The sequence below is a fragment of the Sinocyclocheilus grahami genome, unplaced genomic scaffold, assembly GCF_001515645.1.
Source record: "Sinocyclocheilus grahami isolate Dianchi unplaced genomic scaffold, SAMN03320097.WGS_v1.1 scaffold43.1, whole genome shotgun sequence".
Taxonomy (NCBI): Eukaryota; Metazoa; Chordata; class Actinopteri; order Cypriniformes; family Cyprinidae; genus Sinocyclocheilus; species Sinocyclocheilus grahami.
In genome coordinates, this window is record NW_015505222.1 from 1,445,496 (window position 1) to 1,473,486 (window position 27,991).

The 27,991-nt window shown below is 35.6% G+C and overlaps 1 protein-coding gene across 1 annotated transcript; it reads right to left on the minus strand.

Annotated features, from left to right (window-relative positions):
- Positions 1-6,492: 6,492 nt before the first annotated feature.
- Positions 6,493-10,680, minus strand: dmbx1b (diencephalon/mesencephalon homeobox 1b). Its single transcript, XM_016268097.1, has 4 exons — positions 10,527-10,680; positions 9,590-9,768; positions 8,488-8,860; positions 6,493-6,945 (listed from the first exon to the last, which is right to left on the minus strand). Exons 1-4 carry the CDS (start codon positions 10,678-10,680, stop codon positions 6,533-6,535), a joined length of 1,119 nt encoding a protein of 372 aa, XP_016123583.1. The 3' UTR covers positions 6,493-6,532.
- Between the last annotated feature and the right edge of the window lie 17,311 nt (positions 10,681-27,991).

A 27,991-nucleotide genomic window follows, 5' to 3' on the forward strand; every position in this document is an offset into this window, starting at 1 on the left:
ATGCTAATTCTAACTCTGGCCTGCAAAGTATTTAAAAAAAAAGCATGTAACATCGACAAATGCTGCATTCAAAGAAAAAAATTAATACTTTTATTCAGCAAGGATACATTAAATTGGTCAAAAGTGACAGTAAAGACATTTAAAATCATACCAGTGTTCTCAGCAGTTAGAGAGTTAGACAACTATATGGCACAAAAATTTACTGACAAAGTTAGCATTTCAAATCCAAAGATCAGATTCAAAAGAAAGATCTGTTCACTGAAACGGAGCAAAATCTCAGTCTGTACCTCACACAAAGCAACTGTACACAAGCCAACCAAGGTCTTCAGCACTCTAAAATCTATGATATACTCCAATATTTTGGTGGGAAAAGATTTTCCTCTGTTTGTGCATGATTGTTAATTGTGTCCAACTTATTCAATTCCTTAAGTTGTAGTTAAAGTTGGAGATCATTGATTGGAATGAGTAATAAATGTAGTTCTTGAAACTGATCAGTATCATTTATGCAATAATACTTTAAGGTGTCTGTTACAGTACTGATTACAAGTACTGAGTAAAATAAAAACATGTAATTACTATAGGATTTGATTTAGTGACATTATACAGTAAGTACTCGTAATCACTACAGTAAGTAGGCCTGTACAAAATAAAGTGTTACCATTTCTCCATTCTCACATATTATATCTTAAAAATATCATTTGTTAATCAAATGCTAATTTAATTTCAAAACATGTAATATTGCAAATTTATTGTGGGTGTATAGGCATTTAGGCATTTGTTCAAATCAAACAAGAAATTTTAGTAAAGGGTAATAAGGTAATATATGTAAGGTAATATAGTTAGTTATTAATATGATATTTACAAAGCCAGGGTTACTAGAAAGTAGCAAACAGGTGATTTTGACTCTAAATTCTGCATGAAAGTGGACTTTGAGGGCCCAAGAATCATGGTGACTAGTGTTTCCGAAGAAAAATTGTAGTTTTGCGATTACAAGCAGTGGATAAAACTGTAGGCTATGTGCAAATGTTTCACTCAGACACTTGACTGGAAGTTAAAAAGTATGTCTGGCCCGGCACATACAGCCGGATTAAGGGATAACGATGATTGTGAAGATTTCTGCGATTCAACAGTCCAGTGATTCAGGTTTTGCCGGCTTTTGCATGGGTTCTTATTGCACAAAAGGGAAGCATCGCCTCTGGACAGGATTCTCTTTTCTCCCGCGCCGTTCTGCTTCTTTTCTTCTTTTCTCATTTTTTTTGCTCTACGTCACAGCACCCTCCACCGCGCTTCTGCTACGTTTGAGTTTTTCTTTCTTTCCTTCGGCGGTGAGCTCGCCCCGAGGCCCTTATAGCCAAATTGGTTTACATTGGGGAGATAAATGCTCTGCAAATGCGCTTAAACACATACAGTAAAAATGCAGACAGTGCGTATCGGGATTACCGACCGAGTCAGAGAGCGGAAAGAGAGCCGCTGCTCGCCGAGTCGGTTTCATCCACTCTCAGGAAGAGTAGAGGAGGATTTAGCATATCCTTGCCTGTCAGTAATTCCTGGAATTATATAACGCCGGTGCAACAATAAAAGTCCGGCGGTATTGTGAAAGTATTGTTTTGCAGGGCTGGCAGAGCGAGTCGTCGGGCGGGTCAGATGGAAGGGTTAGACCGCGCTGCTTTGCAGAGTTTTCAAGTGAGAATCCTGTCGAGGGGAATTATGGGGAATCTGCTTTAAACCTCTGAAGTGAGGAATACATTTCTGCTGAGCGGCTTCTTCTGTTGTCTTAACGCCGAGAGCGGTGGAGGAGTTTGATGTTTCACGTCACTCATACGTAGAATGTTTTGCAAAAGTGGTCGCGTTCTGCTACTTGACTATTTTCTCTTTTTTGTCTGAATTTATAGGTGCACTCAAGTCATGTTAGGAGCCTATAAATGCTGTTTTATTTAAAGGGAGCGGGTCGCCTCTTGGAGGCAAACATTTTGAGATCACATGACCAGCTGAATGTTTTATCTTTGTAAGCCCTGTGTTATCGGACAATTCTGCATGGGATAAATGATTCTCAGTGAATTATTATTATTATTATTTCACAGTGCCATCATTAACCGAAAACAATTGCTATTGCATGTATAGCCTAGCTTTAAAACACATGCATGATATGTCATATTGTAAGAAAAATAATTTTTCTTGATTTTTGAATTTTTTTTTGTGCTATAGCCCTATTATAGCCTAATAACGTTCCAAGGCTTGATGGTCACTTTTTTTTTTTCCTAAGGACCTGAAAACAATTGCTATTGCATGTATAGCCTAGCTTTAAAACACATGCATGATATGTCATATTGTAAGAAAAATAATTTTTCTTGATTTTTGAATTTTTTTTGTGCTATAGCCCTATTATAGCCTAATAACGTTCCAAGGCTTGATGGTCACTTTTTTTTTTTCCTAAGGACCATGTGCTCCCAATTTGAAAAATGAAAATGTATCAAAAAATGTTGATTAAAAAGACAAAGGAGACATTTACAAGCAAAATAATTTATTTGAATACAAAAAAGTACACTAGGCTTTTGAACTGTTTCAAACTGTGCTTATTTAATAGTTCTGGAATTGTTTAAAGGAAAACATCGAACAGGCTACAGTTTGTTGTGTAACCAAAATACCACTAATAAGCGGAAAAAAATTGCTCTGCATTATGCGGGGGTTTTAATTGTAATAAGCCTGAAATACACTGAGACTCTAAAATGACTTTACTACTTCCTCATTCAAACAGATGAGGAAGATAACAGTCTTATAACCATCTAAAACATATAAACACAATTAAGTGAACATTGTCATTAACAGTTGATCAAAAGCAATCTCTTGGCATAAATGCTTAGCCTATTTATTGATTGCGAAATGCTCTGAAACTATTGTGATTTCTGTTTTCAGGACCCACTTTTATTGCCTCTTTAGACAATAATTAATACTTTTATTATACCCTTTAAGATATTGAAGACATCTGATGACCTTACATTTAAAAAAAAAAGAAAGAAAAAGCAGAAAATTCAGACTTTTAAGGACACACGGACACACTTTTTTATTCACACACATACTCCTAAATCCATTTTAGAGTTTGCTCACATCTATCTTTAGTTTCAAATGCGATTGAAATGCTGGTACTGTCGGGCCCTGCTTCCTCACCTCTCCAAAGTAAGCATATATAGTAAAACTGCATTGGACTTTTGTTACGTTAGATGAATACATTTAATACAAGACCGCCCACATTGATATGTAAATAGCACCTGTTCAGTGTTCAGAATCTTGGTTGGTCCTTTCACAGTGAGGCAATGAGGATATTGCTTGATACTATTATTTCTAAACACCAGAAGAACCAATTATAAAAGCGAAATAGCAGCAGCAGAAATAAAAACAAGCGAAACTTAAGGGTGTAGTCACCCTTAAAACTTTTTTTCTTGGCTCTGCACCCACTGAGATGGAGTTTAACTAATAAACTTCATAAATACTGTAAATAAATGCTTGTTCTTGCAATTTCTCCAACCCTAAAATCAGACGCACCCCTCTGATATTTCCTGACTTCTCTACTTTATTCACACCCAGCAAGGTTAGAACAAAACTCATACCGTGCCATTGAAACAGCCCTTTTTCACACTCCTTTATGGCTCCTCTAAAGGTCTTAGCCGTGCGGCAAAGGAGAGCTGTCTCTGGGGAACCTGAGCCCATTGATGAACTGACAGCCACTGCCAGAATATGATCCTAATCCTGTTCCCAGCATTCTTTAACCCACTGCCATCGCAGTACCGCCACATATTCAAGCAGCTGTCAACTCAGAAAATCCCTATAACAGAGCACAACCCTGATACACATCAAAGAGCTCAAGACGACCTCAACAGCTTAACACACACACACACACACACACACGTAAAGACGAAAAAAGCACCCAACCCAAAAACGGCACTCATACACACACAAAAAACGCTGGTTGTAACTGTCAAAGAAGAAATTTGACATCTCGTACTTGGCATCAGTAAAGACGAAAAAAGCACCCAACCCAAAAACAGCACTCATACACACACAAAAAAACGCTGGTTGTAACTGTCAAAGAAGAAATTTGACATCTCGTACTTGGCATCAAGTTCATTTTATTGTGGTATAATTACATGAGTGATAACTAAAGCAGTGGTTCTCTAAACCGGTTTTGCTTCAGGACACAAATTGTATGTTGGAGAATTGGAGAATAACAAAAAGCCCACATTACACTTTATTTATTCATTCATTCATTCATTCATTTATAATCTTTATTTAAATGTCTACAATTACTAAAATGGCATAGACTAAGAGCACTGATGTTTTTGAAATCATTCACATTTTTGCAAATATTTTTATTTAAATGTGTACAACTACTGAAATGGTATGGACTTAATTAGAAAACGGATTTAAATGTGTACAATTGCTAAAACAGCAGATTAAATACGAAAATTGACATTTATATTTAATTTTAATGTATTTTTAGTTGTGTGAATAATTACTAAAATAGCACAGACTGAATAAGAAAATGAATGTTTAATTTTTTTTAACAATGGCTTTCAAGTTCAAACAATTCACCACACAAACCATGCTTATCCTTGTAGTGATAAAAGCGTTAAACCATATTTCATGTGGCCTAAAATTTTAGTTTTTTTAATATATAAATACTTATTTTTTTTGGCATAGACTGAATTAGAAAACTGACATTTTTATTTATTTATTTTCATTTAAATGTGTACAATTACTAAAACGGCATAGATTAAATAAGAAAATGTATGTTTTAATTTTATTTAAATGACTTTAAGTTGAAATAATTCTCCACACAAGCCATGTTTATCCTTGTTGTGATAAAAACGTGATCCTCTATTTCATGTGGCCTGGACCAAGCTTTTGTTAAATTATATTTTCATCACAACTTTTTCATGTTAGCAACTCCAAAAATATTTTATTTACCTGTTAGTTAATCGCATTTTATTGTTTTTCCCCGCTGTCAGTGACAAACCAAGGCATTAGAGATGTTAACCATTATTATGCTTTCAATAAAGATCCTGTCTTTTGTCCTCCCTTTTCTTTCTGGAATGTGAATGAAATCCGTCTTTTTAAATGCATTGCAGTGCCAGCCTATAAAGTATGGGCTGTTAACAGGTGTCTGAACACGACATGTCTTCTCACTCCACTCCTCTGTTCTTCCTCAACTTAATCCACTGGTATCCTGACCCGTGTTAATCTGCTTACTGCGTGAATTCTGCCGCAGAGCTGCCAAACCTCTGACAGGTGGGTGGTGACGGTCTCGCTGAGGCTGATGGACTCATTTTCTGCCACTGTGTTTTAAGCTTTTCATTGGATCGGTTATCAAGATCAGCATGGATGTGAAAGAGGGGAAAAGGCCAGACAGAGGAAGCGTATAAACATTTAATTTGTGTGTTAACCAGGTTAAATTTGCCATTTATTTGTTATGGTGTATAGGTAATGCAGTGCATGTGTATTAAAAAGCTAATTTTGGGGAATAAACATGAAAAAGGAGCATGATTAAAAATCTAATCCAAGTGAAAACAAACCTAAATTTAGGTCAGTGATCTGTTGTTTTTCCACTGCGGAAAAGGATAAATCCTGCGATTTACTTTCATCATTTTCTTAATAAACCTCTAATTATGATTTTTGCATTTCAGGGCAGTTTAACTAGTTCAGTTTAACTAACTAATACTTAATTATTCAGTTTGAAATTACAGAAAGCTAAAGGATAATTTAATTATAGAAATTTTTTTTTTGTTTGTTTAAATTGTGGATATGTAAGAAATGCATGACTTTTTTTTAACTTTTGACTTTTTAAAGTTTAACTTTCAAATTGCATGTTGATATTAATGTGACTCATGGGTTGAAAATGCATGTGCGATAAAGTATTAGGCCCAACAGAAAAGGAAGTAATTTGAAAATCTGAAATATAGACTCAATAATTAAAACAATAAAGCTCAGAATCCACTAATTACTGTTACACATTCAGTTCATATATGTGGTTTATTCCCTTTCATTTCACTGATAAATTATTCACATTTATTTAAACAATTCAGAGATATCCAATAGACTCTAAATCGACAAAACACATGGCATGACGTCAGGAGCGTCAATCTGAAGTCTTTCTGATGTTTGCAGGGGCTTCATCCATTCACTTTACGTCCCTTTATAACATCCACAGACAGTGAAGACATTTAAACTTCTTCAAATATACAAACAGGAGGCTTCACTAACCTTCTACCAAGGCGGTGGACCTCAATAAGCCTATTTACAGAAACAAATGAATTAATGTGCTTTTTTTTACGTTTCAAAGTGCAAAGCCAGGGGCATTTGGAAAAGTTAAAACCTCTGCCATGCAGCCGGACCAAAACACTTAAAAGTCATCCAAACTTCTCCACTCCGCCATGCTATATAATAATGAAACAGCTCCAGCTGTTGATTTGAGCACACTAATGTGATGTAGATCACAAGACGTCGACACAGAAATGCATTGATTTGCATGAATCAGTGGTCAGTTTGGAAGAGTATCCAAGCCGAGTGATGCAGCATGCTGCTTGGCCCTCAGACGCAGGTTCTCAATGCTTGTGGTTTTGCTGTTGAGGGCCGGTAGGGCACCGGAGCCCTGCAGCAGAGGGCTGCTCCACATCTGCTGGGCTTGGGACAGGCTCTGGTAGTAGGGCTGACACGGCAGGGATCCCAGCGGAGACGCCATGTTCACGTTCATGCCCAGGTAAGGTAAGGAAGACGGCGCGGTCACGTCGAAGGCGGGATAGTGCATGAGGTTGTTAGTGGCGGCCATGTGCTGGCGAAACTGTTCCTGCAGACGGAACAGACTGAGAGGAGATGAAGCGTAGGAATTGGTCTGAGCCACTCCACTGCTGACGCCACTGGAGGAGGGAAGAGCTGGAGAACCCAGCGGCTCATCTGAGGAGGGAGAGGACACAATGTAACACTGTTAACCCCAAAGAACCCTTCAGTGAACAGTTTTTTAGTGTCAAGAAAATTGTAGTAATATAAAGAACCTTTTTCGCTATAAAGAACCTTTTGTGCAATGGAAAGGTTCCATGGATCTTAAAGGTTCTCCATGAAACCACAGGTGCCAATAAAGAACCTTCATTTTTGACCCACCAATTTGATCATTTATATATATATATATATATATATATATATATATATATACAGTAACTTTTTCTGATGTGCAGTCATGAACATGCATACAGAGATTTAACACTGTGGAATTTGCATAAAATTTGTTACGATTGTGATGTTTCTGGGTCAATTTGACCAAATTTCATGGTTGAAGGTGGCTGCAAAAACAAAAAAACAAAACAAAACAAAAAATTTTTTTTATGTCATCTCAGTGTCTCAACTACCTTTTTTTATTTTATTATTTTTATTAGGATTAGCAACAAGTATACAAAAATATACAAAATCACAAAACAAAAAAAAACAAAACAACAAACATACGGGGCCAGGGGTAATATAAATTACATTATATAAAGTAAAGGTGCCTCAAAAGGCACTTTTTAACAACCAGGCAAAAGGTCACAGAGCATTCAGTCAACTGTACATTATAGGAAAGAACCAATATTATAAGATGCACACAATGTTATCAATTTTAAGGCTTTAACATTGCTGGAGGTAGATATTGTTTCCAAGTAATACTTCAGATCTTTACAAAATATAAGAAATAGGGGCTTTACAGACAAAAATGTGCACTTATGTATAAAAAATGTTGTGTCTCAACTACCTCTATAGGTGTTATCATTTGCTTTTATGCAATCGATTTGATTATTTTATTTGAAGAAGCTTGTATATATTTTGTGCATTCAGTTTCACCAGGAATCAAACCCATGATCTTGATGTTGCTAGCGCCATGTTCTTACTGTTTGATCTTCAGAAAAACACACAGAATAAATGTTTTTCCAGATTACTTCTCATTTAAAGTGTTTTAAAAAATAGTTATAATACTGTTTATAAAATGTAGACTTTTTGAAAAATTATTTTTTTTCACCTTTTTGAAAAAATGATGTTCTCATGGTTTTTCTTAATTATTATTATTTTTTAATGTGTGAGAACTATTAAAGTTCAAAGTTTAATGTTTTACCTGATTGATTGATTGATTGATTGATTGATTGATTTTGAAGTTTTCATATTACGATTTTTGGTGAATTATTTTGTCTCCAATTTGACCAACGCCATAAAAACTGTACCCACATTTTTAACATAATAGTTAAAAAATTTAAATCTGAAATTGCAATCCCATCGTTATTTACTGTTATGGTGCCTTTTTGACATTTTTTGTAGCTAGACCCTTCAGTTTTTCTCCTTCTGTGCATCCCAGAATTATGACAGTCATTTAATTTTTGGTGGCACTATTTCTTTAATTCCATTCATTCTTTAATCTATTTGAAGGTGTTTGCTTTTGACCATTGTGAAGGAAAGATCATATATAGCTCTTCATACCTGATTTAGGGCTGATTGGTTTGCAAAAAGGTGAACTGTCGTCTGTCGTCAGGGTTGGCCCCGCCTCTTTTGTTTCATCTTTGATGGACAGTGACTCATCCTCTCTGTCAGTCATGTCCTCAGCCCCTGACTCCGCCCCTGACTGTTCCGGTGAGGTGACATTCACCTCTTCACTCAACTCGCAGGGAGGGGGGCATGTGGGGCCACGCCCATCTGAAGGGGAGGGCGGGCCTTGAGCCTCAACAGGCGGAGCTTCTTCTTTCCCCTCTTCCTGGGCTCCCTCCGTCCCAGCATCCTTCAGCCGCTGAAGCTGCTCTTTCTGCAGGCTGCGCTGCTTCTTGCGGAACTTCGCACGGCGGTTTTTAAACCACACCTGTTAGTGTGAAGACATCATTGTTTGCGAAACTTTAAAGATTGACAATCACAGAATTTATTTGAATAGGGTAAAAATCTTAACTAATAGATATCACCATACTCCTGGTTAATTATTCACAGTACATTAAGGCAATTTTGTATTACAGTTTTCTGAAATCTTATGTTTGAATACGCGAATGAGTTATTGTCTACCTAATCAAGTATGCACTAATTTGCATACATTTCCAGAATTCTGAATGTTGGATAAAACCAAGTTCAATTTTCTTGCTTCATTTTGTCGAAGGGTTTTTAAAGAAGGAATTTTTATCACTCCATACATGCGAAAACACTATCAATCTGATTTTTTTTTACCATTTTGACAGTTTTTAGGGGGAAACAGACAAATTATACATGAACAAATCTATCTGTAGACACCTTCAGAATATACATAAGATTTCATAACTGTGAAGTTTAGTGTATTGTAAGTGCTGAATTTGAGTTTTGGCTGTAGTGTGTCTTCTTAAGGTGTAAAGTTTACAATATGTAACAATGTATAATTGCAACCTAACAACCTGCAGTTGACATAGTTGAGTGTATGTTTTGGTTGCATGAGGATTTTTGAAATTATATATTTAATTATTAATTATTTTTATTCATTCATTCATTTTTTGTTTAGTTTTTTCGCACTTTTTGGCTCTTGCAGTAGACTAACCCCATTGGCTGGTGTCCTCGCGTGTTGTGAACTCACCTGTACTCGAGCTTCGGGGAGGTTGGTGCACATGGCCAGACGTTCTCGCATGACCACATCAGGGTAGTGAGTTTTCTGGAAAGTTTTCTCCAGCGCCTCCAGCTGCTGCGCGGTGAAGGCTGTGCGGCTGCGGCGCTGCTTTCTGTGCTGAGAGCCGTAGCGCGCCTCCAAGATGATGTCTGACCATGTGCAGGATGATAAATTATGGTAAGTTTCATAATATGTAAATCTATCTATCTATCTATCTATCTATCTATCTACACTGTAAAAAAAATGGTAGCAACGTTTTAGGTTTTACGGTTTTAACTTAAATTTACAGTTAAATACCGTAATTTCATTAACTGATATAATGTTAATATACCAACCTATTGAAGTACTGAAATCTGTTTTGTAGCTTTGTAATACACTGATAACCACCAAATGCAGGTGGTGATGAGAAAGTCACATGATGAACCAAAGCCCATCACAAGCAGCTTTTACATAATAACATATATAGAAGGTGCACGGTGTCGTTCACACAAACACTAAACACCATCACGGTAACACTCATGAAACTGAAATCATGCAATAAACATTCATTTAACAACATTAGGTGTAACATACAACCCTAATATACAAAACTGATAAGAAAAAACTAAGAAGAAACAGTTATTTCAACAAAAAAACATCAAATTTGAAATGTAACGCATTCTGGGAATGTCAATTTACAGTTATTCACTGTAAATGATACACTTCCAAAAACGGTATACTACTGTAAAATTACATGTAATGTCCAATACAGTTTTTCACAGTATATAGTAGGGGAATTTACTATTAACCATTTAACAGGTTTTTACTGTAGCATTTTTACAGTATTTTACTGTTTAATTCACGGTCATTTTTTACAGTGTCTCTATCTATCTATGGTTATTTCAGGTGAGCGGATATGATTTCTTACCTGCCAGTCTCTCCGCGAGCGTGAGTGCGTGCACGGAGGGCCGGTAGTCTGGCGCGTGCTGCGCATGCTGCGCGGCCTGTTGATGAAGGTTGTACATGGCGCTCAGAGAGTTCATGGCGTGCAGAGAGTAACCATTCACTCCGTAGTGCTGCATCGCGTCCCTCTGATCAACGACAGACAATGCAGATAATTAGGCTACTGTCATGACTAAAAGAATCATTTTATGAGTTCATGGTGCTTTTGAGGTTGCAGTGTGGCATCTAAAAGGATTTTCAGTGATAGTCATATTATAAAGCATATTTAGCATATGAAGAGAACTCAATAATGCAATTCTATTAGCAGAAATGTATTGTACTAACCTAATTTATCTACCTCTTCTTTGAAATGTTTAAATACGGCACGCGCTTTGCATGCATGTCATGTTTTACTATAAATACCATTGCCTAAATAATTTATTCCTCGCATATAGGCTATAATTTAAGTTCAAATTAAATCATTTATTCCCCTCTAAAAATTATTTCCCATATGCTCTCTTTGACAAAATGTGCATTGCAATAGAATAGAAGACTCTTACAACAAAAAAGTTGTATCAGTCGTAAACAATATAGGCATCTGTGTGTATTCATAAACTTTCTCTTCATGTGTTTCTTGTAAAACGCATAGCATAGCCTACTTATTAAGAGCTTTATATTTACACATTTTAAGCTACGCATTTTTGCCATTTTATTTCATTTGTATCGAATAATTAATTTTCAGTGCTACGTGATACTAAGGTATAGGCTATTGTTTCCTTGTCTTTTTAAGCAAACAATATACTGACTTTTTGACGTAATAAATATTACAGAACGATAATGTATCTGTTTTATCTGCCTGTAATTGTATCTATTCACCTTTATCAAATTAAAGAACGATAATCTTAATGTAAACAAAAATAATAATATGGGAAAAAACGTCGTTTTTTAATTCAATCAAACTGAGCAAAAACATTGTATTGTTGATGGCGCGTGACATTCGACACAAACGATGATGAATGTTTTCGTTCAGTTTGCAAACAGCCGTGAACATCTCTGATAGATGGGGTTATGACCGGTCGTCTATCAAATGAAATATAGGCATTTATATTTGAATAATTCGTTTAGATGTGTTTAAGACATTTAACAATTTGTATGAATTATTGCGCATTCTCTTTAACAAGAACTGGGCTCGAGGGCATGCTTTTGGCTATATCCATCTGTCAAATGATAAAAAGAAAAAACCCTTGACCTGTCATAATAAACGACACAATAATAATAATAATAAAAAGCAGAAGATTGCATTTTGTAAGTATTTTCACAAGGAGAAAGTGTAAGGATTTTACATTAGTAAGCTTCAGTTTGATCACTCTTTCATCGGTGATAATTGGCTACAGTGGGATTAATCTCTTTATTAGTCATTATTATTTTTTGAAGCAAGAATAAGTGTAAGCAGCCTGAGGGTTTAGGATTTAGTCCTCACTAAAGAGCCCGTGGCATTTGTGTCACTGACACTAAATTCCCCAATGCAATCATATTCCAGCCACATGGGAATACTTTAATTCGGCTGAACAAAAAGTGCTTTGCTAAACATTTACTTTGCCCTCCCAGTGTTAAGCTCAATCGGTGCTCTTTCTGTCCTTCATCGCCTCTGGGCTGCTTCTGCTGAAGATGTATGTATGCATTTATAAATGCATAAATGCATACATAAATGCTGCTCCCAGTTGTGCCGCGTGCAAATAGCTTTGATTACCAGAGTCTGAGATGATGGGGCGCGAGCTAGTTTGGGTTTGACCACACTTGGTGCAAGTGTGGTCACAACAACACGACACAATTTTTCCAAAGATAGTTTTTGATTAAAATAATTTTAGGCGATTGACATAGACGACAGGCCACTAAAATATTAGGCTGCATGTATTTGTGTCTTCATTTTTTATTTCTTAAAATTGTGTTTTTTTTACATTCCATTATAAGTCATTAAGAAACACTGTATACTGCTTAACAAATCAGGGCTTAATGTACATTCAGTATAAATACATATATTTTAATATTTATAAAATATATAAATCAGTTTGATCATTTTTAAACTGAATATTGTTTAACGAATGATCTATAATTATCAAAATCTATATTAATTTTTATTTTAAAAGGTCAGAATTGACTAAATCATCCCGACTATAGTTACAACCGACAAAGTAATTTATAAATCCGATAGAAATAGGCTAGATATTGAACAATTTCACATAATACAACGTTTGTTAAAATTGTTATGAGGTTTACATTTTATTAATCTGGACTTTAAAGACTAAGGGACATAAAGAATAGATTGAACAAAACTAAATTTAGATTTAGTTTTATATGAGTGAGTTAAAACAGATCATTTCTCAGTTTTCGATTTTATTTGATGAAAGCAGATTTTCACAGGCTTGTATGAGTTTTGAAAATGGTTACTCACCTCTCTGAGAAGTTTTTTTCTTTCTCCGAACAGCAATTTAGCTGACAATTTACGCAATTAAACAGAAGTGATTTTTGCCAGTCAGTAGTTTTATATCCTGTTGGAAGTCAAAAGTATCCGAGACTGTTTACAGCTGCTCTGTTCTGAGGAATTTTTGATGTTAGTCCTCAAAAAATATCACAGCCTTCCAGGAGGTCCCGCCCACCGACCAATGAGGAACGCGGTGAGCTCACAGAAGAGCCCCATTGGCCAATTTCACCGTCAGTCACAGGTTTCCCGTCGCCTTCAGTTCCAGCAGTTTTCACGGGTTCATGCTGACCTGTGCAACGGTATGCTTATTAATAAATATATGACTAAATCAGTTAAGAAATAATCGCAACATTAGCTGTGATCATAACTAATAATCTAGACATGTTAAAGGTTTTTAAACCTCTAAAAAGGTGCTCTAATTGCAATTTATGCTTTTTTGGAGGTTTCTCATAAACAAATGTGATTTATTATTTTTAAGCCATTAATAAACTGTACAGTGTAGGAACAGCCTATCAGTTAAACTCCTAAACAACTGTGACACAGTTGTGTTTTTCAGGATGAATAATTATGAAAAACTCTACATGAGATGTGGAGGGGAAACTGTTAGGCTATAAATGAATTCACTGCGTTACACCTCTGACAAGCTGTTTTTAAGAGGGACCGAAGCAAAGAAGGTGGAGAGAGAATGAGATCTCTAATAGATGGCAGAATCTCTCCCGGCCTGGAGGATTTACAGAGACAAGACGCCATCTCAGCCTTTAAAACAGCCTTAAAATGACGGATGGTAAGAGGATTAAAACAATAATGCCCTTCTCTTTTTCAGACTTTTCGTTTAGGCTGGAATTAAGAAGTGGTCCTTAAATGTAAAACTTGCATATTTCGGAGATTCAAGGTGATATTTTCAGTCTTTGTGAATTCATCAAAGCCTTTGTTGATGGGGCACTTTAAATAGTTTCTTCTTTTATGTTTTATGTATTTATTTAAAAAACGATTGTATTTATTTATTAAACTAAATGTCATATAATTAATGCTACCTCCTTACATAATGACAATCATCTAAAATGGATTAAAATGATAGAACTTGTACTGATCTATCCGAACTTCCTCCTGTTCCTAGTATTTTGTGCACATCTGCGCGCATTAGGGTCTAGAAAAAAATCCGATTAACTTTTGAACCAGTGGAAATAAGAAGTTAAATAGGAGGTAAATCTGGGTAGTGTCTCTTTGTAAAGACCATTTTTAAGGCAATTAAAGCGAGAAGGAATTCCTCAGTGTCTCAGACTCTAATGCGCATGTGTCCAGCACTTCTGGTGAGTTTTAATAACAACTTAATAGTGCTGACCAACTATTAATAATTATGCTACTTTCATGTCACTTATTGTTGTCAGGCGAGCTTCTCTGACCCAAAATGCATCCTTAGCAGTTAAAAATAGTAAGGTATGCCTTACCTCTGTATTCAGTTTGATAGCCTATGACATTATATTATAGCCACCCGTTGAGATGTCTTAAATATTTATATAGCAGGGGAATATAGAGATTGAGAAACATGAATTTCATTAGTAACTGTGGCATTTGTTATATTGTCTCTCAACTCGGTGACAGGCGCAAAAAAAGTGAATGAATGTTCTCTTCAATTCGATTTCAGTGTGAACACTCTTTAATTACAAGCAATTTTAGCAACACTTGCCTCTATAAGGCAATCAAAGTTGCCTTTAAATATGTTTTAGGCTATACTTAGGCCAACACATTCCAGCATTTACAAAGGTTTGAAGGAGGACGAGTTTTTGAAATTCTAAAGTTGAGTCCCTCTGAGGATGTTTTGCACTGGCCACCATTTCTAACCACTTTTGCTGTTCTGGCCCACATCTCTGTTAACATATTCAGTCTCCGTGGACGTTGTTCTGTGGCATCAATCTCTGTATTTTACTCCGAACAGGCTTCATCGCAGAAAGCCTCTTTAGATGATTTAGCATCTTTCCTCTTGGAGATGATGCTCTCGCATGGCAGATCTTCAGAACAAAACTTTATCCCCTCTTAAAGCTCAACCGACCAGCCAAAATGTGCAAGCTTACTCAATGAGGTGTAAAACCAACTTTAAACCAATGAGCCAAATGCAATACGCTGGGCATTAGTCAGCCTACTTGAATTTCATGTTTATGATATGGATGCATCCAAGACTTTATGGTCTGAATTCGATCAAGTCTACCTCTGAGAGACATACTAAAGGAACACTTGCAAAATTGTCTCTTATTGTGTTTTGAATGTAAACACCCTACTTTGCCATTCATAGTGGGCTGAACCTCCGGTCGAGGGTATTGTAGTATGTGCTGATATAGGGAATATTAATCATTTTGATTAATGGCTTTAAGGTGAATGGTGTCTGGGGACAAGAATAGCAAAAACAGCTTGCCAGAAGCGATCAGTTAGAGGTGTTATTATTAAGACATTTGGTTCAAATATTTTCTTTCCACTTCTGCTGAATCTGATTAAGAGGGGCCAAAATAACAGTCGCCAACACACTCAATTTTTCTGCTTTAACATGCATAATGGTCAGCACTTATGGGTTGAAGGATGAAATTATGTTTTTGGGATGGTTAACACAGCATGATGTTCCTGCTGAGACAAGGATTGTCTAGCAATGTTTTTCTCTTCTGAAAAAGGCATGGTGATGGCTTTGAGAGATTTTTAGTTTTTATTTGGCGTCATTACATAAATGAACATGCTAGTCTGAAAAATCCATGAAATGGATCAACAAACAGTTTGGATTTCTTTGATGGAGTATTTCCTATAAGCAGGAAGTTTGGGTGGGACATATCAAAGTGATCATTGCTTTTTTAATAGAAACGTTTTTTAGTTTATGTCACAGCCTTTTGGTCCTTATTGCTAGTTAATGGGAAGTGACAAATGCGTTTTCTTTTCTAAAAGTGAACTTTTGCATTTATTGATTAGAAGCCTAAAAGTGTCATACTAATCAACTGCTTATTGATTGATTGATTTTCTAGATATAACACATGGGACATACATTGGATTCTTTCCTGAAAGAAGGATTTTGAAGAGTTGTAACTTTGGGACCTCAAAATCTGATCTGAAGTCTGAACTGCCATCCCCGTGAGTATTTGGACACCAGAGCTCTCCTCCTGGTTTGGCCAACTTCCCATCCTGAGAACATTGACATATTGAAACTGGCAGTTGAGTTTCTTCCCTCCAGCCTGCAGCCGGACACAACAACACCTTTTGTGTTGGTCTAATCCTGGGGCTCCACCGTCTTCGCAACTCTGGAGGATAAAAGTACCATCAAACCAGTACTTTAGGGGGAAAATCTTCCCTAATCCTAGCTTTACCTAAACAAAAGGAGGGAAAAAAACAAGAGGGTGGAGAGAAATTGTGCAGAAACAGGGCAAGACCCGGAGCAAAGATCCATACAAACCATTTTCCTGGAGAAACTAAGCATTTCTGACAGGCTTTCAGGGCCGCTATAGTGACACAAAGTACCAAGGCATAGAGAACGCTCTACAGATTAGATCTTTAGAAGATGACTTTAGTGATTTTGGTACACAGAAAATATAGTTAGTGATAATGGTAACACTTTACAATAAGGTTCATTAGTTAACTACATTAGTTAACATTAACTAATAATGAACTGCACTTATACAGCGTTCATTAATCTTTGTTAATGTTAATTTCAACATTTACTAGTTTAGAAGATGACTTTAATGATTTTGGTACACAGAAAATATAGTTAGTGATAATAAATAATAAAATTAGTTAATAAATTTAATTCATTTTTGGGTGAACTGTCCTTCTAACTGATGTGTTTGTACTAAATTACAGGGGGGAAAAAATTATTGCAAATGCATTTTTAGGAGTTTTCCCTTCTGACACAAAATATATGGGAATAGAGTATTTAAAGGTTTCATCCAAGGTGATTTACCAAGGTTTGTGTCACTTTACTGGTATTTGTGCCATTATTTAACACCCCGATGATAATAAATAATACAATTAGTTAATAAATTTAATTCATTTTTGGGTGAACTGTCCTTCTAACTGATGTGTTTGTACTAAATTACAGGGGGAAAAAAACTTATTGCAAATGCATTTTTAGGAGTTTTCCCTTCTGACACAAAATATATGGGAATAGAGTATTTAAAGGTTTCATCCAAGGTGATTTACCAAGGTTTGTGTCACTTTACTGGTATTTGTGCCATTATTTAACACCCCGAAAAAGCATGTCTTAACCCATTTAATCTGGGAATTGTCAGTAGATCAATTGAACTTTCCACTCAAATTGCTACTTTTATGGAAATATGCTCTCATGCTAATTTGCCCTGTTTAGTAAATCTGGACCTAAATATCAAATTTTATGAATATTGAACAATGTAGAGTGAAGAGTAAAGTGAAGAGTTACTTATTTTTCATAGATTATTACTTGAACATTTGTGACCCTGGACTACAAAACCAGTCTTAAGTCGCTGGGGTATATTTGTAGCAAAAGCCAAAAATACATTGTATGGGTCAAAATGATAGATTTTTCTTTTATGCCAAAAATCATTAGGATATTAAGTAAAGATACACTTTTAAAATCTCTAATATTATAAGGAGATTATTTCATTTATAATTGATTGAGTGCATTTCCTGGAGTGCCACTTCAAAGTTGCTGAATTGAAGATGCATTTAATAGCCAAAGCATGCAGAAAAGAGAAGAGAAAGAGAGAGAGGGAGGGCTGGAATAGGGACGCCAGCCAAGAGCTTGACTCCCATGCTGTGGGAAATGAAGCTCGCAGTCTTTTCTTTAGAAAGCAAGAGGCGAAGATACCATGAGGGTACTGACATAGGGCAGGCGGTGGTAATACACTTCTGCTTGATTCGGTATAATTATGGTGTAATCCAGATTCTACATCACCCATGTGATCGAGTATTACCAAAAATGGCCAAACAAAGCAAAGCAAATTAAACTGATGAATAAATGGTGAAATGTCTTAGACCAGAGAAATGCTTAGTGGAATAATTCACCCAAAATGAAAATTTGCTGAAAATGTACTCAACCTTAGACCATCCAAGATGTGGATGAGTTTGTTTCTCAGATTTGGATAAATTTAGCATTATATCACTCGCTGGATCCTCTGCAGTGAATGGGTGCCGTCAGAATGAGAGTCCAAACAGCTGATTAAAAACATCACAATAATCCACAAGTAATCCATTCTACACCACTCCAGTCCATCAATTAATGTCTTGTGAAGTGAAAAGCTGTGTGTTTGTACGAAACAAACCCATTGTTAAGCCATTTTAATTTTCTTCAACTGTCGCACTGGTTCCTCCCGTGAAAAAGTCCACCCCCTGTCGTCCTCTCACGTCAGAATCCACCAGAATATTTGTCTAGAGCTGTTTTCGCTTAAAATAGTGGTTGATCTGTGCATATTTCTCTCCTGATTCAGACCAGATGACTTTTTCACTGGAGAAAGCAATTATGGATTATGGACTGGTATTTTGGCTTGAAGCAACAGTTTCAGTTAAAAAATTTATTCATGATGAATTTGTTTCTTACAAATATGCAGCTTTTCACTGCACAAGACGTTAACTGATGAACTGGAGTGGTGTGGATTATTGTGCTGTTTTTATCAGCAGTTTGGACTCTCGTTCTGACGGCACCCATTCACTGCAGAGCATCCATTGCTGAGCAAGTGATGCAATGCTACATTTCTCCAAATCTGTTCCCATGAAGAAATGATGCTATGATGTTAAATGTTATGACACATTTTGGAACACAACGAAGCATGCACTTGAACTTCATTTATTTGTAATTCGCTATAGACAAAAACATCTGCTAAATTATTAAAAGTAACGCAGAATAGATGAGCGGTTTGCTCCACTGATTTATGAAGCTTAATAAAAGTCTAAATGATCGTGTTAATATGTTTACAGAACCTTTTCTCTGTATTTTCTCAATACTACGAAAATAACCTCAGTGGCAAAAGTCTGTTTGCAATTACACTTACGCTTTAACTATGGAAAGCTGCTGCCTTGATGTAAATACTGTAACCTGTTATTATGAGTGAAACAGGCCTAACTCTACTAGACGGAACCATTAATGATAATTACGATCATATTTATATACATTTGGCAATGCAAACATAATTTTGCTTGATTTCTATTATTATTTCCAAAAAAAGCAGGGTTCAGCTTCTCTCTCTGTGACGTACATGAGTTTAGACCTCCAGTCGAGGCTGATCAGGACGCCTCGCTCTCGGTCTTCATTAACCCAGTGAGGAGAGGAGGCTGGAGCACATTTCCAGAATATGGGATTGTCATCTTGCTGATCATTTATGAGGGAAATGAGTTTTGACAGTGAGAAGGATGCCCCCCACAACCCCCCGTCTCAACGGGGCCATGGCCAAATGGGATCATAATCCTCTTAGTGCCCATCCTTATTAAACACCCCTCTAAATGACATGAAAGGCTCCAGCAGGGGGGGAAATACTATTATTCCCCCAAAATAGAATCCTGGGCCTCTCACTGTACAGTATATGTATTTTACTTTGAGTATCATGACAAGTGTGTCTAAGACTTCTCAAGATATAATGTATATGAGGAACTCACCCCACCCCAGCGCTTCTGATGTACACACTGAGCAGATTGAGAGCTATTAGAGCTCACTTGATGAACTTAGCACTCCAACTCTCCATTAAATTCACAGCTGTGAAATTCCCAATTCATTTAACAGACTGCTTAACCCTTTTATTGTAAAGATAATTATTAATTTGTCCTATTTTGCTTTTGTCTCAGAGGGTGGCACTGGAGACCAGACCAAACCTGAGACCTGCAGAGCAAAGTAAACTGAGGTGGAGGCGATCAGATCTAGCAAAAGGTAATGGTTGGGGTAAAATCAGTTTATTTTTGGAAACATACTAAAGAATGAAATAAAACTAAATGTAAATACATTCAAGTATACTAAATGACAAACAGAAAGTAAATTACAAAAAAAGTCAAATAAATAAATAGGATATATTATTAAATTATACTAATAAAACTAACCATAAAAAAACTAAATATGAACAAAAAAGTCAACTTTTAAAAAAATGATTATTGGAAACACTTTACAATAAGGTTGCATTAGTTAATTAGTTAATGCACTAAACATTTACTAACAATAGGCAATTCATTTGTTACAGCATTTATTACTCTTATTTAATACAAATTTTTGTTAGTTAATAAAAAATATACAACTGTTCATTTTTAGTTCGTGCCTTCTCAAGTCCATTAAATAATGTTAACCAGTCCAACTTTTGATTTTAATAATGTATTGGTAAATATTTAAATGAACATTTACTAAGATTAATAAATGATTTAGAACTGTTTTGGTTTTTAATTTATGTTAATGAATGTATAATATTATTTAAAAACAAAAACAAACCTTATGTGTTACCTGATTATTTTCTATAAACAACACTTTATAATTGCTTGCATAAATCTCATCAAATAGTCCTTTAATAATTAGGTCTGAAAAAAAAAAGAAAAGAGTTATTTTAAATTGTAATAATATTTCACAATATCTTACTGTGCTTTCTGCGACTTTAGCCTTTCTGGCATGATAAAACACATTTACTGTATAAAACACTGTGTTTGAAATAGAATAAATGTGTAGCTGTGGTAGAGCTGTCAGAGCTGTTGCTCTCGGTTAATTCTTTTGGTTTTAAATTCCTTATATACTTCCTGTCTGTCTTAAGCTAGTGTGAGGACTGTATTATCAGGGTCATGTCAGAATTTCACACCTTTATTATAAATACCTGCAGTTTGCCTTCACTTTGACCTGCTCTGGCATCATCTAAACATGCTCTCTCGCTCTCTTTCACACAGACACGCTAGAAGCATGGTCACTTTAATCTTCAGCTGAGAAATAGCTGGTCAAAAGCATTAAAGGGATAGTTCACCCAAAAATGAAAATGTGATGTTTATCTGTTTGCCCCCAGGGCACCCAAGATGTAGGTGACTTTGTTTCTTCAGTAGAACACATATGATGATTTTTAACTTTAACCGTTGCAGTCTATCAGTCGTATAATGCATGGCAATGGTAACAAAATCTATGAGAGTAAAAAAAACATGCACAGACAAATCCAAATTAAACCCTGCGGCACGTGACGACACACTGATGTCCTAAGACACGAAACGATCGGTTTGTGCCAGAAACCGAATATTATTTATATAATTTTTACCTCTGATACACCACTATGTCCAACTGCTTTGGGCGCGCCCGATCGTTTCGTGTCTTAGGACATCAATGTGTCATCACGAGCCACAGGGTTTAATTTGTCTGTGCATGTATTTTTTACTCTCATAGATTTTGTTACCATTGCCATGCATTATACGACTGATAGACTGCAACGGTTGGATTTAAAAATCCTAATTTGTGTTCTACTGAAGAAACAAAGTCACCTACATCTTGGATGCCCTGGGGGTAAGCAGATAAACATCACATTTTTATTTTTGGATGAACTATCCCTTTAAGCCATATGTTCAGAGTGACCACATTGTGTTTAACAGAAGAACTAACATGCCTGAAGTTACTTAAATGGCTGTAAAGGGTAAAGCACAGTACACAAGAGCCTGTGATATCTAAAGAGAGCTGATCTGTGTGTGTGTTTGTTTTGTGAATGCTGGCAGGAATTTTAAAGAGAAGGTCAGAAAGTCAGTCCAGGAGTTTGCGAGATGAAAAGTTATGTCACTTGTCTCTCCTCACAGGAATCTCTGGATCTGTAATCTCTCACACCTTCTTCCCATAAAACCGGCTGAGATTTTCACAGCGCTCTGTCAGAGTTAATATTCACCGTGGCCTCTTGTACAGAGCGAGAGAGCCGAGGACTGTCTCTGGACGTGTGTCTCAAACACACTGCTGTTGTCAACACACATTTTTAACTGTTCTGTTTGTCTGTCTTTTTATTTTTACTGATGTCTTTCCAGACTTTTTTTAGGGATGGCAGTCCTGCACATTTAAAACTGCTTCAGCCAAATTAGAAACTCATTTGAAGTGCCATTGATGCATCTTAATTCACAAATTTAAAAAAAAACATACAGTTTTTACTTTTAAGTATGTAGTAGGCAATATGTGATTCATACAGTACAATGTGAGATGTACAATTGCTTCACTAACTTACAACTTAGGCACATGTTTCCATTTGCATATAAGCTAGAATTATTACCATCAACTTAATAAGTCAAATTGAAAGTGTTTGCAACCCATTTAACCAGTGATGTAGCGTACTGACATACAATATTCGATGGGAAAAATACAATCAATCAATCAATAGAAAGAAAACGTGGCTGTCAAAATTAAAGATAAACATTAAGAAAAGATTTTTGTCATAAATTACAAATGTGACCTTGGACAACAAAACCAGTCATAAGTGTAAATTTTTTGAAATTGAGATTTACACACCATCTGAATAAATAAGCTTTCCATTGATGTATGGTTTGTTAGGATAGGACAATATTTGGTCGAGATACAACTATTTGAAAATCTGGAATCTGAGGGTGCAAAAAAATCTAAATATTGAGAAAATCGTCTTTAAAGTTGTCCAAATCACAAAGTTCTTAGCAATGCATATTACTAATCAAAAATTAAGTTTTGATATATTTACGGTAGGAAATTTACAAAATATCTTTATGGAACATGATCTTTACTTAATGTCCTAATTATTTTTGGCATAAAAGAAAAATCAATAATTTTGACCCATACAATGTATTTTTGGCTATTGCTACAAATATAGACCGTGTGTCACGAATCCGGTCCATGAACTTTCCTTTTCATTAACTCTCGCACCACACAAACTGTTGCATAGCACCCCGGACTACATTTCCCATCACTCCAGGGTCACAAATATATTCTACTCTTCAAAAGTTCATGGTCATAATATTTGAAAGAAGCTTTGAAGCCTCATGCAAGACTGCATTTATTTGATCAAAAATGCTGTAAAAACAGTAATATTGTGAATTATTATTATGATTTAAACTAAGTAACTGCTGTCTATTGTAATATATGTTTTAAAAAATGTAATTTATTCCCATGATGCAAAGCTGTATTTTCAGCATCATTACTTCAGTCTTCAGTGTCACATGATCTTCAGAAATCATTCTAATATGCTGATTTGCTGCTCAAGAAACATTTCTGATTATTATCAGTGTTGAAAACAGTTAATAATTTTACAGAAAGCAAGACACTGTACATTTTCATGATTATTTTTGATAAATAGTAAGTTCAAAAGAACAGCATTTTTTTTAAAATAGAAAACTTTTACAAAATGATCAATGTCTTTACCGTCACTTTGGTTTCATTTGATGTATCCTTGATGAATACATTTATTAATTTCTTTCTTACTGACCCCAAATATTTGAACTTTAGTTGATTTGCTATATAATTTTCAAGTACTAAAATAATCATTAAAGGCTTAGTTCACCCAAAATTAAAGTCCTGTCATGATTTACTCACCCTCATGTCGTTCCAAACCTGTTTGAGTTTCTTTCTTCTGCTGATTGATTTCCATAATATTTTTTTTTCATAATATGGAAGTCATTGGCTACTGTCATCTGTTTGGTTACCAGCATATTTTAAAATATCTTCTTTTGTCCTAGACAGAAGAAAGAAAAAACTCATACAGGTTTGGAACAGCTTGAAGGTGAGAAACTGATGACAAAAATGAAAATTTTTAGGTGAACTGTCTCTTTAAGGAGCTGGTTAAGTGGAATCAGAATCATCCATCCTTTTTGTTGGCCATACAAATCCTGATCTTGCACACTGTGTAGTATTGATAGTGTGTGAGTCGGGATGCAGCCTGTTTGTCTGTTCTCTCAAGGTAGTTGTTTATAAAGCAAATGAGCGGGCTGAATAAATACCCAGCCTGTAGGAGGCACTGCAGCGAGATTTACCCTGGAGCGCTTAATTCCCCTGAGTGTGATCGCTCGTGGGGACAGAGATACTCAACACGGGACTCCGCCCCCTTCTTTTCAGAATCTGCGAGGAGCTTTGGGATGGCGTTAAAAAAGAAGATTAGGTTTCCTCCCAAGAGCAAAGCTCCTTAAGGAGTATCGGTGTGCCTCTCAGTCTCTGGTCACTAACAGTGAGAGGAGGAGGGGAACCACACTACATTCATAACACGCACCCATGCAAAGGCCACCAGGGTCATCCCGTACATTCACGTCTGAAAGATAGCCGTGATGTGATTATCGAGTCTCCCCTTCATATGGGTTTCATGTGGGGGGGGGAGATATTTTTACACAGGCCACGTTCGTGGCATGGATATATAATGTGCTTTTGCTCTTGCATATAGCTTTTGCTTATTTAATCCTAATTACTGTGTGATTGAGGACGCCATGAGCGTCCAAATCAGGAGGAGTCGCCCTGAGGCGAGAGAACAGTGTGAAGACAAACTTTGTGACATAAGAGCAAGGTCAGAAATTAACCAGGTGTCTTGAAAATCAAGTTTCTTTATTGGAATTAATGGTTCTGTGAAGAACCTTTTTAACATCAATGAAATTTTCATTCCAAAAACAAAAAGTTCTTTATAATGGAAAAAGATTCTTATCTATCTGTTACATCTTGAGTTTGATATATTACAATAATTGCTCAATTCTAGTTATGGGTTTAGTACGTTTACTGGTTCTGTAGTTAGCAAATATTGGATGTGAGATGTGAGAGGTGAGCATTGTTCAATGTGTAGCTAATAGAGTTTATGATATATATAAAACAATTTGATCTGAAACCAATGAAAGTGCAGAAAATCCTTCAAAATCTACAATATAGAGCTGTTTAATCCAGCACAGCAGCCAATGAGTAACAGTCCAGATTTACAGAGGTTATGCAGAGGAAGTATGACAACAAAATGTTGACATATTTACACAAAATTGGATTAAAAATGCTAAATAAAAAAAAAAGAATATAATATAATATAATAATATAAATAACTATATTTATATGTCCAATAATTGCACTCAATGAATCAAACATGCATGTTACAACATAAAAAGACTTAATTTTGTAATGTGGTAACACTATTTAAAACATTTATTGTGCAGTAAAACATGTCAAATTGTAATTCTCCAGGTCAGAGAGACATAAAAAGCTACACTCACAAATATCTCCTGCATATTCAGATTACTTGATTAAAACGAGCTAAAGCAACTCAAACTTAATTTTTCAATTATTTTATTGCCAATTTGTGAAATTGAAGTTAACGTAATCCTTTTGTTTTGGGATGACATGAATAATTTTTGTTGACCACTTTGCAAAGGAACTATATGAGTAAAGTGTTTAATTTTCACTTATGTTGGAGATTTAGAAGAGTTTCTGTTATGTTACAGTTTGTGTATTTACTGTTTTGTGCAAAAGCGTATAAACGGTAATGAGTGTTGCTTCACTGATTGAGCAAAAGCTGTGTTAATGTCACTGCAGTCTTTTACTTGTTTCTTCTATACATTTAGTTAAAATGCAATATGCTAACTTTTTTTAATTGAAGCAGTTAAGATAAATCAGATCCACTAGAGTGAATTATTTTCAGGTGAAATTCACAGAATAAGTCCAATTAAATTGTGATTTAATTGAATTAAGATAAATTTACTTGTCAGTACAATTCTCACAACTAAAGTTCAGATAAAACTATTCAACTAAGTGGAAATGTGGCATAATTTTATTATGTTAAACCTATGTTTGAGTGTAAATTATGAAAGTTATTGCTACATGAATAGAAAAATATAAAATAATATTTACCTTTATTGTCACTGTATACTTGTATACAGTGAAATTGAATAATGCTACTCTACTGTTGCATTGCCACATAAATGTAAAACACACCAATGGATATGGTAAAGCAAGAAACATCAATAAAACTTCTTAGTATCTTCGTCATATATTGATATCAGCATTGTGGTGTAGATTGTTGTCCAGACAATGTAATGCGTTATCGTGTAACTCATTAGCTGCTGTTGTGTGGTTGATAACGTCATTCCAGCATTTCATTTACACTCAAGAGAGAGAGAGAGCAATAGAGTGAAATAAATTCCTTGCACATTTCTTTAGCTGACTGAAAACAGTGATGACAGTGCTGAATGAAAATGTGCAGCTAAAAAAATCGAATGACTTATTGAGCTTTGTAGCGGGAGCTGGATAAGCTTTATCTGGTCCATTCAAATTCATGACGGTTCCCAGGAGGCTGGATAACTGCTCACGTTTCAGGACTGTCAAGGCCTGCCAATGGCCATAATGGCTCTTAATTCCACATTAATGCAGTCTAAATGAAGTGTCAGAGGAAGATTGATCTGTGGAAGTTGCTGTCTGAGCGCTGGCCGCTGGGCAGCAGTGCCTCGGGCCCAGAGCATCAGCTGACCGTCCAGCATCACTGAAGACCTGCTAAACATGTGCGTTACACAGCTGAGTGCAGCAGACACACGGACGTCGTGAATATTAAAGCGATGGGGGTTGAGCCAAAACTAGACTAGGCCTGTTAGTTTGTTAACAAGAACCCGGGTTGCTTTGATTTGACAGTGGTTCCTGCTTGGTGGGCAACAACCCAAAATCCATTCTGTTACCCTGGACAACAGGGAAAAGCAATGCTAAAAATAAAATTAAATAAAAACTGACCAACAATTTAAAAATGACTGCATTTGGAATAGCATACTAGCATGCTGTCTATTTAGCATACTGTCTATTTTGTTAAAAACATTAAATGAGAGCCTTGAAACACAGAACAGACAAATATCTGTTTGTTTGTTTATTCATTTATTTATTTATTATTTTCTTATATATATATATATATATATATATATATATATATATATATATATATATATATACATATATATATATATAGGCTATATTTGTAAAATTAGGTCTGTATTCAGGATTCACCATGGTACAGAGTAGAGCTCCTATAAAACTAGATCTCTTTATTTTCCAAAAGATTGTCATGACGTCCCCTAGATTTGTCATGAATTTATATAAATAAAAAGTGAATCAGTGGTTCTCATCTGGTGGGTAACAACCAAAAATGTACACATACATACATACATACATACATACATACATACATACATATACTGTATTCTCATGTGCTATTTTACATTTTGTCTGTTTCTCTTGCCTCTGATGTTTGGTTGTCAGTGATTTTGCATTGTTTGACCTACACAGATTTCTGGTCATACGTAAACTGAGGCTTTTTTCAGTCACACCATATCTTCTATTGTTTCGCAGTATCATTGAATCCATTATTTTATATTGTGTCACTTGCTACTTTACCATGCTCTCTTGCACAAACAGAAATAAGCTTTTTAAAATCACTAATACCTCTTCAAAAATAATTGGTCTTTCTACTCCTAATTTGTCAGCTCTTATTGATACTGCCATCATTCACAGGACAAATACTATAGTAAAAAACCCTAGCCATCCTCTCAATTCATGCTTTAACCTTCTCCCTTCAGGTCGCAGATACAGACAGTTACCCCACAAAAAAAGCACACTTTGGGAAAAGTTTTGTACCCTCGGCCATTAGAGTGTTAAATTCACGGAAATTGTGGAATGCGTAATTGAAAAACTCTATTGTTTCTGTTGCTGCCACCACCTTCGGGTAATATACGTGTAAGGGGTGCTGATGTATATGTGGTGCAGGTCGTGTGCATCATGTGCACTGGTTTTTGTTTATGGTGTAAAGGTGTGTATATATGTATTTGGTGGAAGTATGTATGTATCATTTATATTTGGTGGAAAAGAGGTGTGTATTATGTGTACTATAGCTTGGGTACAGTCTGTGAAAACAAATTCCCTCTTTCTGAGGACAATAAAGAATGAATCTGAATCTGAATCTACACATCAGCTCATCTAAAAATGATCTTATTCCTATTCACTTATCTTATTCTTTAATTCATTTATAAATATTATGATTTTGAGAAAGAATTCAGGGAACTTAAAGTATTAATGAGCCTTAGTTAATTTT

What these genes read in the sequence shown, in the direction of transcription:
- dmbx1b (XM_016268097.1), bottom strand. Translation starts at nt 10,680, where the DNA reads ATGCAGCACTACGGAGTGAATGGTTACTCTCTGCACGCCATGAACTCT. An exon ending in GCTCGCGGAGAGACTGGCAG is followed by an intron (nt 9,769 to 10,526) that starts GTAAGAAATCAT and finishes GCACATGGTCAG; the next exon opens with ACATCATCTTGGAGGCGCGC. An exon ending in TCCCCGAAGCTCGAGTACAG is followed by an intron (nt 8,861 to 9,589) that starts GTGAGTTCACAA and finishes TCACACTAACAG; the next exon opens with GTGTGGTTTAAAAACCGCCG.